The sequence below is a fragment of the Macaca nemestrina genome, chromosome 12, assembly GCF_043159975.1.
Source record: "Macaca nemestrina isolate mMacNem1 chromosome 12, mMacNem.hap1, whole genome shotgun sequence".
In the NCBI taxonomy this organism is placed as follows: domain Eukaryota; kingdom Metazoa; phylum Chordata; class Mammalia; order Primates; family Cercopithecidae; genus Macaca; species Macaca nemestrina.
This window is the reverse complement of record NC_092136.1, coordinates 16,602,761-16,615,206: the sequence shown is the minus strand read 5'-3', so window position 1 is coordinate 16,615,206 and position 12,446 is coordinate 16,602,761. Positions and strand designations below refer to the sequence as shown.

General features: G+C 38.3%; 1 protein-coding gene across 15 annotated transcripts in view; it reads right to left on the bottom strand.

Moving 5' to 3' along the window:
• LOC105471012 (olfactory receptor 5M3) overlaps positions 1–12,446 on the bottom strand; it is a 377,575-nt gene that overhangs the window by 17,737 nt on the left and 347,392 nt on the right. For 11 of the 15 annotated variants that reach the window (XM_071074598.1, XM_071074599.1, XM_071074603.1 and 8 more), the window contains one exon: positions 3,846–7,402. The exons of 2 other annotated variants lie outside the window; for them this stretch is intronic. In XM_071074598.1, the coding sequence (XP_070930699.1) occupies positions 6,437–7,384 (948 nt within the window). In that variant the 5' untranslated portion in view covers positions 7,385–7,402 and the 3' untranslated portion in view covers positions 3,846–6,436. Of the gene's footprint in view, positions 1–3,840; positions 7,403–12,446 lie in introns of those variants that run through there. 2 more of the 15 variants (XM_011723375.2, XM_071074610.1) reach the window with 2 other exon arrangements.

Here is a 12,446-nt window from a genome sequence, read left to right as displayed (position 1 = left end):
TAGCCTCGATGGTCTTTACATTTTGGCATGTTTTTGCAATGGCTGGTATCGGTTGTTCCTTTCCATGTTGAGTGCTTCCTTCAGGGTCTCTTGTAAGGCAGGCCTAGTGGTGACAAAATCTCTAAGCATTTGCTTATGTGTAAAGGATTTTATTTCTCCTTCACTTATGAAACTTAGTTTGGCTGGATATGAAATTCTGGGTTGAAAATTCTTTTCTTTAAGAATGTTGAATATTGGCCCCCACTCTCTTCTGGCTTGGAGAGTTTCTGCCGAGAGATCTGCTGTTAGTCTGATGGGCTTCCCTTTGTGGGTAACCCGACCTTTCTCTCTGGCTGCCCTTAAGATTTTTTCCTTCATTTCAACTTTGGTGAATCTGGCAATTATGTGTCTTGGAGTTGCTCTTCTGGAGGAGTATCTTTGTGGCGTTCTCTGTATTTCCTGGATTTGAATGTTGGCCTGCCCTACTAGGTTGGGGAAGTTCTCCTGGATGATATCCTGAAGAGTGTTTTCCAACTTGGTTCCATTTTCCCCCTCACTTTCAGGCACCCCAATCAGACGTAGATTTGGTCTTTTTACATAATCCCATACTTCTTGCAGGCTTTGTTCATTTCTTTTTCTTCTTTTTTCTTTTGGTTACTCTTCTCGCTTCATTTCATTCATTTGATCCTCAATCGCAGATACTCTTTCTTCCAGTTGATCGAGTCGGTTACTGAAGCTTGTGCATTTGTCACGTATTTCTCGTGTCATGGTTTTCATCTCTTTCATTTTGGTTATGACCTTCTCTGCATTAATTACTCTAGCCATCAATTCTTCCACTTTTTTTTCAAGATTTTTAGTTTCTTTGCGCTGGGTACGTAATTCCTCCTTTAGCTCTGAGAAATTTGATGGACTGAAGCCTTCTTCTCTCATCTCGTCAAAGTCATTCTCCGTCCAGCTTTGATCCGTTGCTGGCGATGAGCTGCGCTCCTTTGCCGGGGGAGATGCACTCTTATTTTTTGAATTTCCAGCTTTTCTGCCCTGCTTTTTCCCCATCTTTGTGGTTTTATCTGCCTCTGGTCTTTGATGATGGTGATGTACTGATGGGGTTTTGGTGTAGGTGTCCTTCCTGTTTGATAGTTTTCCTTCTAACAGTCAGGACCCTCAGCTGTAGGTCTGTTGGAGATTGCTTGAGGTCCACTCCAGACCCTGTTTGCCTGGGTATCAGCAGCAGAGGCTGCAGAAGATAGAATATTTCTGAACAGCGAGTGTACCTGTCTGATTCTTGCTTTGGAAGCTTCCTCTCAGGGGTGTACTCCACCCTGTGAGGTGTGGGGTATCAGACTGCCCCTAGTGGGGGATGTCTCCCAGTTAGGCTGCTCAGGGGTCAGGGACCCACTTGAGCAGGGAGTCTGTCCCTTCTCAGATCTCAACCTCCGTGTTGGGAGATCCACTGCTGTCTTCAAAGCTGTCAGACAGAGTCGTTTGCGTCTGCAGAGTTTTCTGCTGCTTTTGTTGTTGTATAGTTGTGCCCTGTCCCCAGAGGTGGAGTCTACAGAGACAGGCAGGTTTCCTTGAGCTGCTGTGAGCTCCACCCAGTTCGAGCTTCCCAGCGGCTATGTTTACCTACTTAAGCCTCAGCAATGGCGGGCGCCCCTCCCCCATCCTCGCTGCTGCCTTGCCGGTAGATCACAGACTGCTGTGCTAGCAATGAGGGAGGCTCCGTGGGTGTGGGACCCTCCCGGCCAGGCGTGGGATATGATCTCCTGGTGTGCCTGTTTGCTTAAAGCGCAGTATTGGGGTGGGAGTTACCCGATTTTCCAGGTGTTGTGTGTCTCAGTTCCCCTGGCTAGGAAAAGGGATTCCCTTCCCCCTTGCGCTTCCCAGGTGAGGCAATGCCTCGCCCTGCTTCAGCTCTCGCTGGTCGGGCTGCAGCAGCTGACCAGCACCGATCGTCCGGCACTCCCCAGTGAGATGAACCCAGTACCTCAGTTGAAAATGCAGAAATCACCGGTCTTCTGTGTCGCTCGCGCTGGGAGTTGGAGACTGGAGCTGTTCCTATTCGGCCATCTTGCCTAAAGTGAAATTTTATAGTTAAAAAAATACTAATTCACTTTGTAATACATTGTCATCCATGCATTTATGTATGCATGCATGCTTATAGCAAATAATTATTGAGCATTTTTCAAGTTCCAGACATGGTGCTGGATGCTAGAAGGGGAGCACTGGACAATATAGAGGAAATAAATTTAGTTAAGTGAGTAACCAGTCTCAGAAAATTTGACATTCTGGTTCCAGCTTACAACTCAGAAGCAGAAGAATCAGAAGAGGAATCATATAATTCTCGGAGCGGTGCTCTCCTTCTATAATATTTTACTTTCCCAGGAAAGTCTATCTCTTCCTTCAGTTCCATTGACTGGTTGAGTAATGATGGATATTGTTTCCAAAATGTTAAAATTCAATGTATCTAATATTGTTGTCTCCTTATTCTGCCCCAGGAAACATATATGAATAAATAAGGATCTTGAGTTAGAGTTTTCTTTGAGTTACAGATGATAGTGACAGGCACTCTAACAAAGGTAAGAGATGGATGAGGAAGAAGAAAGCCAGCCAACCAAGGTATCAGTGCCCTAACTGTAAAGAATATGACAAAATCTGGGCCAAGAATCTAGAATAATGCCTATGAATTGTAACCTAATTGGCAAGAAGGAAGACACAAGGGCTTCTTTTAACTCTCAGGTGATGAGCAACTTCTTCAGTACAAGATCTTGGTTTTAGTCCTGACTAAGGAGCTTTGCAAATTTGCTCAGATCTCACTGGTCATCTGGACACACACTTTTAGTGGAGACCGTTATCATTAACCATATTTTAATTCTAGCATTGTAGAGACAATGGCAATCAGAGCTAACTAATAGACTAATACATAATAACTAATATACAGATACAGAGCCCACGAGAAATCTTTCCACTGGTACTGAGAGGCAAGAAACACTCAAAACAAACATTCAAATGCAGACAGTAACTTTGATGATGATGAATTGGATAATGCATGATTCTGTGACTACTTGTGCAGCCTAAAAAAATAGGCGTGAGAATTTCATTCATCAACTTACTGTTTAAGGTCCTTGACGCAAGTTAGTTATTTGATTATGATCAGACTGATTTGATTATAATCCAGCTGATTTATGTTTCAAGTATTTTGTTGAAAAAAATAAAATAATAGTCTGAAAACTAAAGTCTCACTGAGGTACAAGTATTGCTTGTAAAAATCTAGGTCTCTAGACAAAAATAGGGCATTGGAAAAGAACCCAGAATCTTATAAATTAAGAGAACCCAAGAGGACATAATATCTACTCACCCAATTTTGTGAGCTTCACATACTGAAGCTAATGGACCAGTTTCACATATGTTTAATGGTCACAACAAAAAGTCTGTTTTAGCATTTATTTTACTTAGACGTCAGAAAAATTTTATATGATTAATTAAGCTATGTAGACCTAAATTATTTTCAATTTGCCTTTTTCTTGTGGAGATTGGTGACAGTAGGCACCAAGACATTAGGCAAATGGAAAACACAAAAATAATATTACTTGAAACTAGTAACAGTGAAAACATCTGCTGAAATAGTCATACTATGAAATTCTACCAGGATGTTTCCTTAACACTGGGACTATAAAAAAAAGTGAAAGACGAAGCTAAGTAAGCTCCCTACAGATTTTCTTTCATGGAAAATGCATTGTCTGTGCAAATTTGCCTCAAAACTGCCTAAACACATTGCTGTCTAAAACGTACACAATTTAACAAAGTGAATACAGACATTATTAGATACTGAAAAATAATATGCAAAAACATTTCCTTTCTTACCTGTAAAAACAAGGGTGTCTTTTTCATGACCCCAAAGGTCAAATTCTGGCCAGTGCTGGAAGATATATACCCACATCACTGGTATCAGCACGTATCTCAGGAGAATCCCCACATGAGTAAGAAGAGGTAATTAGAAGTGAAATCACAGTGGAGAACATTCTCAAGGGAAGAAATACTCATTGGTTGTACTATGTTATCTTGAATCAAGATGTTAGAAAAAAAATCTATATTTTATACTTCAGTAGAGCTCAAAGCAATCACCTGTTATCCAACTAGGGTAGCACTTTATACAAAACTGAAAAACAAATTTAAAATAGTCTGAGGACACTTAACTTCTCATGAAACCCGAATTCAGGTAATTGTCCTTCCCATCTCAAGAGCACTACTGAATTTCCTCCACTGTTTGCCCTTTATCAAGTTCACACAAGAATATGTACTAAGTACAAACTTCAATATTGTTTAATCTAAATAATAAAAATATTTTAAAAGTATTTCTTTGATAAAGGGATTTGCATTTTGATAGGATGCCTAAGACATGTAAACAAATAATACTAGGTACAAATAATTTCTGGAAAAAAACATGAAATGTTTTAGAAATAGATAGATGAAACAATGAAACAGTAAGAGACTGATGAAGAAACAAACAGGTAGAAGAGACTGGTGACTGCCAATGAGGAAAGTGCCTGACAGGGATAATAATCATATGTTAAATAAGTAAAAAACTAACATATTTAATTTATTGTTTCTATCATGTTTCCCATGTTAAAAAAAACTTTCATGGAATTGAGTCCACACTGGAACTCAGCATACTTGCCTCAAAATGCAATTGAGGAAAATGTACATTAAAAATAATGTTTGATATTCACAACAACTCCATGAAATGGGGTTTTGCATTTGAATAAACTGATATGGAGAGGGAACTTCTCTAAGTTTACCCAGCTAACAAAACAGTAATAAAACTAGAATTCAGGCTCAGTTCTGAATAATTACAAGGCCAAATATTTTTCCACAACAGCATTCTGTTTCAACTTGAAGAGAATGTTTTATTATCAGCTTATTAGGTGGCATAAATCTTGGGACAGCTGGCTATGGAAAAACTGATGCACAAGAATGTACTTTTTCAAGGATTGGACATTTCCATTGTCTCATGCAGCGAGAGTCTAGGTGTCCCAATTCTCATAAGAGTATATGCTTCTATCATGATAATAATAGTTATGCACACAGTAAAATATCAAGGATCGTTTTCTTTAGATCAACATAATGATAAATTTATCATGCTGTCAGCCTACCCACATGTAGGCACAACCTACTAGTATATAAAAAGTACTTAAAGAGGGTGCATTCCTCCACTTGCTTTCTGAGAACACCTTACTCTGTAATGCAGTAGCCTTTAATAAACTATCTCTTCTCACTGCACTTTGCAGCTTCTCTTGAAATCTTTGCTCTGTAGATCCAAGAACCCCCTCCTGGGGTCTGGATCAAGACCCTTTTTTCCAGTAACAAAGTCATTTATGCATATGCAAATATCAATTGATAGACCCTATTGACTGCAACTAAATTATTCCTAAGTCAGAGGTACTGCACTGGAAAACATACGTGGAATGCAATTGAAGTATTTTGATGATAGAAATGGATCCATACATTTGAAAACTCAAAAAAAAAAAAAGGTGTTGAGAGTTGATTTTCAGAATCGAGGACCATAACCGGTATTACCACATGGACTAAAAAGAAGCTTCTCAAGATGTTTACAGTGTGGGTTTTGAGAATACTAACAGAAAATTTAACATATAGGTGATTCATATATTTACATTTTTTGCACAGTGATTACAATAAGTTCACAGGTTTCAGAGCTATTGTTCAAGACACCACATTGAAGTAGAAATAATTTCTTTCTTTTTATTTTTTTCTTTTTTTTTTTTTCTTTTTTTAACTTTTGGAGATGGAGTTTCACTCTTGTCGCCCAAGTGGAATGGAATGGCGTAATCTTGACTCACCGCAACCTCCTCCTCCGGGGTTCAAGCTGTTCTCCTGCCTCAGCCTCCCAAGTAGCTGGGATTACAGTATGTGCCACCACACCTGGCTAATTTTGTAATTTTAGTAGAGACAGGGTTTCACCATGTTAGCCAGGCTGGTCTCAAACTCCTGACCTCAGGTGATCCACCCGCCTCGGGCTCCCAAATTGCTAGGATTACAGATGTGAGCCACCACACCCGGCATCATTTTTTTAAAAATATAAAATTATCCACCCTATCTTGAACCTCACTATGGCTCTATGGACAGTAATACTCAAAGGGTTTGGATTTTCAGAGCTTCTCTCAGGCTGTTGGTTAAAAATTTACTCCCAAGTAAGTAAACACAGTATTTTCATACAGAATTATTAGATACCAAACAATTTATATTCATAGAATCTCTGACAAATAAAACATTTTTAATTTCAAGGCTTTTATTTTTAAAAACTAAATCTTCAAAGTGTTAATTTTGAGAATAAACTAAAGTGGTTACCAACAGCCCATAATGTTAAATCATGACTACACTAGGTTTTTCCATTTCAGTTTGTTACCCCACAGGCACTTAGGGATTACAAATAAACACAGGCCTAACCTGCAACTTTACGAAAGGATTTTCCCCTAATCATTTGTTGCATGGCAAGAATTACATCTTTGTTCCTTAGGCTATAGATGAATGGGTTCAGCATTGGGCTCAAAAAACTATAAAAGACTGCAATTGTTTTGGACTCCTCTACAGACTTCTCTGCTGGAGGCCTTATGTACATGCAGAATAGGGTTCCATAAAACAAAGTAACTATTGTCAGGTGGGAAGCACATGTAGAAAAGGCTTTGTGCCTGCCTTCAGCAGAATGGATCCTCAAGATCGTTGTAAAAATGAAAAGATAGGACAGAAGAATGATGAATAGAGAGCTTGAGAGAGTAAAGCCTGCAACTACAAACATTGCCATCTTTTTGACGTGGGTGTCAGAGCAGGCCAGCATTATAAGAGGAGGATCAGCACAGTAGAAATGATTGATTTCAAGGGAGCCACAGAAAGATAAGTGAAAGGTCAACAGTGACTGAGAGAAGCCACTCAGAAACCCATACATGTAAGGGACAATGACCAGACAGATACAGATGTTCTTGGACATCCTGGAACTGTAATGTAAAGGGCTGCAAATGGCTACATAGCGATCCAGTGCCATTGAAGCAAGGATGTAAAACTCAGTGATCACCAGGGCGATGAAGAGAAGACACTGTGTGAAGCATCCAGCGTAGGAGATGGTCTTCTGTTCTGAGAGGAAATTGTGCAGCATATTTGGAGTAACATTGGAAGAATAACAAATGTCTACAAAGGAGAGGTGGCCAAGGAAGAAATACATGGGGGTTTGCAGGTGGGAATTGGTCCTGATCAGCAGGATCATGCACAGGTTGCCTGCCAGCGTGATTAGGTAGATGACCAGGAACACCCCAAACAGGATCTTCTCTAGCACTGGGTCATCTGTCAGTCCCAAAAGAATGAATTCTGTCAGTATTGTGTGGTTTGAGGAGAACATCTTCTTACCTCCTGAAAACTTAAAGTGACAAAGAATGTGAGGATTTCTGTCTGATTCAGATTTGGCATTTGTTTCATCCATTTATCATTCACTGATTCATCTATTTAGGTGACAATTACTTCTTTTGTTTCAATAATCACATCAGAAATTTTATATAACATTTTCTTCCTATATGTCTTTTTTAATCTGTGTCTTTCTATACATCAAACCCACATACGTACACAAACATACATATTCTCTATTTCTCTCTGCCATACATACATAATTTTCTTCATTCATACATTTATACCTGTCTTCTTGGTGTACTCCATATTTAGTAATTTTATTCAAACTTTGTCAGGAAACAAAAAGCCCAAAGGAATGAAAATTAAATATGACAATGGTAGGTTATTTGCAATTGGATAAATAAAGGAAGTCTGATCTTTAGTATCGCTTCAGCTCGGATATTATATTGTTTCAGACACAAAATGAAGAAAGAAAAGCAAAGAATTTTCAATTAAAACCTGTAGCTGTGTGCCTTACCTTTATTCAGGAACCATTACATTAGAGAAATGAATTGCTATCTGATGTATGGCTAAGAGGGTACAAAAAGACGACTTGTTTTTTCCACTTTGTAATGTCAGCTGCCTGTTTACTCATGTATACTGTATAGCTTAATTTCTTTCTGTTCCAGTTCCTTGGGTTACTACAGTAAATAAGTATTTCAGCTCATGGAGCACACATTATAATAGAGGGAGCAGATATTAAACACACAGGAAAAGGTACATATAATTTCAGGCAATACCATTTTATGTGAAGAAAAAATGAATGTGGGATGCTTTTGGATGACCATTCAGAGAAGATCTTCCTAAGAATGCAGCATTTGAACCATAGATATACAACTCTACTGTTTGGGAAAAGTGTGGATATTTTTTTGGTTCCCATTTTTGTACCACTAACCCACTCATGATAATATTGTTTAGGTATGCACAGATAATGTATAAAAGCGGTCTTAACTTCCAACTCGAGCCACTCTCTCTCAGTTCTCTTTGAAAGTAACATAGGATTGTAAAAATTTCCACTCCAAAAACTGCACCTTAAAGCCATTGTTTATTTAGTTCTCACATATACATCAGAAGAGTTTGCATACAATTTATTTGAGAGAATCAATGCAATTCTAACATATGGATAGAAAAGTCAAGCGAAATTGGAAAAAATATTTGTTTTCCCCATTGATGGAATACTTATCTCTACACACACACACACACACACAAGTTGTATTTTTAGTGAACAAATGTAAAAAATGACCTACCTGTTAATGTTAACAGACCATATCTTATGAAAACAAGGTGGCAAAATTTACAACATATTTATTAGGCATCTTCCCTAGAGTATTTTTAAACTAATTCTAAAGAGTCCATTAAAATATGCTTTGTTCCTCAAGAGCATAACCTTAATTTGATGCTTCCTGGAGCTAGACTCTCCTGTGAGGATGAAATCCCTATGTTACATTTATGTAAAGTTTCGGTACAAGTGTGTATGAGATCCTTAGCACAAATAGAGAAATTAGCCATCCCTTTCAATAACATGGAAGAGGAAAACATGGGTAGATAACTTTTGCCTTTTTAGTATAATGAAAACAAGGAGATGCTCATCAGAACTCTTCAGCTTTTGCCTATAAACACTGCAGTGACGTCATCTAAAGAGAGTAAGGGGTAGGAAGTTGAGACAGGTGAGACATTTGAGGAGAGGAAAGATTTGAAAGACTGTGAGAGCAGAAGAGTGGCATAATCAGTAGGAGGCAGAAGTATTGGTCAGGGCCCAGGATCCTTTGGAGAATGGATGTTATGGATTTATGTTGGAACTAGTCTGCCCCATCGAGGTTAATATTAACATGCTAACAATCAAAGGTCTTAGATTCAGGACTATTTATAAAATTTATGATGCATAAAATTATTTAGAAAGGGAGTTGAAATAGAATGGAGAATATTTGAAAATTGTGTAGCACTGTATTTGTTAGAGGACAAAGGGACTAGAGATGCGTACATTAGTCTGTATTTTCCAGTGCACACATAGTTCCAGGTTAGTACAAATAGATCAAAGTGCACTCTGACCGAGACAGGAGAAGCATCCCTAATTTTCTTAGAGTTGTTGGTGGTAGGTTATACTCTGAGAAATCATTTAATAAAACATAGCTATATATCAAAATCAAAATGTAGATTTATTACATCCCATGAAATTTGAGAATATAGAGCTTTGCTATATGTTTATTTCAAATTGATGTGTAAAGTCTTCTCTATCTCAATTATTCTGTGTTTCATTTTGGTTCCTTCCATTACTAACATTGTAAAATACAATAATATTGCTTAAATATTTTGGAGGCCGGGCACGGTGGCTCTGTAATCCCAGCACTTTGGGAGGCCAAGGCCACTGGATCACCTGAGGTCAGGAGTTTGAGACCAGCCTGGCCAACATGGCGAAACCCCGTCTCTACTAAAAATACAAAACTTAGCCAGATGTGGTGGTGCGTGCCTGTAATCCCAGCTACTCAGGAAGCTGAGGCAGGAAGAATTGCTTGAACCCAGGAGGCAGAGGTTGCAATGAACCAAGATTACACCACTGTACCTCAGCCTGGGTGACAGAGTGAGACTTCATCTAAAAAAAAAAAACAAAATTATGATGGAATATAAGGTATTATAAGATTATAAAACTGGTGTCCCTCATTTCCTCCTCCCTTAATGTAGAAGTACCTTGTTTTGCATAAAAATGTTGAAGATTTGGCTCACTTTTAGGTAGAAAGCTTTCACTTTGAAGAAAAAAATGTCCTAATGTATGTGTGTATGTATGTATATATTTTCTTTTATGTGTTGGTATACAATGGTTATGTAATAAAACATAAGATTTACAAAGTGAATTTTCTGACAGAAATAAAACTGGCTCTATAATAACTGAATGGTTAGATGAAAAGTAATGAATGGGCTGTTTTCATTTAGAAAGAGCAAAGTATTTATAATTTTAAGTGCAATCACATGATCAGATGTCCACACGAAAGAAGGCAATGTTAATTTATTTATACAGCAATGAATAGAAAATACAAAATTTAGCTATGTGTATGATACTTACCCAAAGAAGAGTTTTACACATACTTACATTATTTTTCATAGAAAACCTTCAGAAGGCTCTGTTTATATTACTCAAAGGCATTAATTCCTTAGTTCATGTCATTATTCTTCCACTGCAATAACTAGTATGTGTGCCTGCTAGAGGGACAGCTAATGGATTTAGCTGCACAAATGATACAATGGTCAGGCAGCTAAACACATCCTACTAGCCCTTTAGACTGTTGTTTGTGATTATTCAATTTACTATTTTTATTCAAAAGTTATAGCATGCTATTATTATCAAAATCCTAGCTAAGAAATGTTCTAAAACGGTGTCATGCTCACTAGACACTACGTCACTGATGTTGTATTATTATTATTTTTTTTAAATTTATTTATTATTATTATACTTTAAGTTGTAGGGTACATGTGCATAACGTGCAGGTTTGTTACATATGTATACTTGTGCCATGTTGGTGTGCTGCACCCATCAACTCGTCATTTACATCAGGTATAACTCCCAATGCAGTCCCTCCCCCCTCCCCCCTCCCCATGATAGGCCCCGGTGTGTGATGTTCCCCTTCCTGAGTCCAAGTGATCTCATTGTTCAGTTCCCACCTATGAGTGAGAACATGCGGTGTTTGGTTTTCTGTTCTTGTGATAGTTTGCTAAGAATGATGGTTTCCAGCTGCATCCATGTCCCTACAAAGGACACAAACTCATCCTTTTTGATGGCTGCATAGTATTCCATGGTGTATATGTGCCACATTTTCTTAATCCAATCTGTCACTGATGGACATTTGGGTTGATTCCAAGTCTTTGCTATTGTGAATAGTGCTGCAGTAAACATACGTGTGCATGTGTCTTTATAGCAGCATAATTTATAATCCTTTGGGTATATACCCAGTAATGGGATGGCTGGGTTATATGGTACATCTAGTTCTAGATCCTTGAGGAATTGCCATACTGTTTTCCATAATGGTTGAACTAGTTTACAATCCCACCAACAGTGTAAAAGTGTTCCTATTTCTCCACATCCTCTCCAGCACCTGTTGTTTCCTGACTTTTTAATGATCGCCATTCTAACTGGTGTGAGATGGTATCTCATTGTGGTTTTGATTTGCATTTCTCTGATGGCCAGTGATGATGAGCATTTTTTCATGTGTCTGTTGGCTGTATGAATGTCTTCTTTTGAGAAATGTCTGTTCATATCCTTTGCCCACTTTTTGATGGGGTTGTTTGTTTTTTTCTTGTAAATTTGTTTGAGTTCTTTGTAGGTTCTGGACATTAGCCCTTTGTCAGATGAGTAGATTGCAAACATTTTCTCCCATTCTGTAGGTTGCCTGTTCACTCTGATGGTAGTTTCTTTTGCTGTGCAGAAGCTCTTTAGTTTAATGAGATCCCATTTGTCAATTTTGGCTTTTGCTGCCGTTGCTTTTGGTGTTTTAGACATGAAGTCTTTGCCCATGCCTATGTCCTGAATGGTACTACCTAGGTTTTCCTCTAGGATTTTTATGGTATTAGGTCTAACATTTAAGTCTCTAATCCATCTTGAATTAATTTTCGTATAAGGAGTAAGGAAAGGATCCAGTTTCAGCTTTCTACGTATGGCTAGCCAATTTTCCCAGCACCATTTATTAAATAGGGAATCCTTTCCCCATTTCTTGTTTCTCTCAGGTTTGTCAAAGATCAGATGGCTGTAGATGTGTGGTATTATTTCTGAGGACTCTGTTCTGTTCCATTGGTCTATATCTCTGTTTTGGTACCAGTACCATGCTGTTTTGGTTACTGTAGCCTTGTAGTAGAGTTTGAAGTCAGGTAGCGTGATGCCTCCAGCTTTGTTCTTTTGACTTAGGATTGTCTTGGAGATGCGGGCTCTTTTTTGGTTCCATATGAACTTTAAAGCAGTTTTTTCCAATTATGTGAAGAAACTCATTGGTAGCTTGATGGGGATGGCATTGAATCTATAAATGACCTTGGGC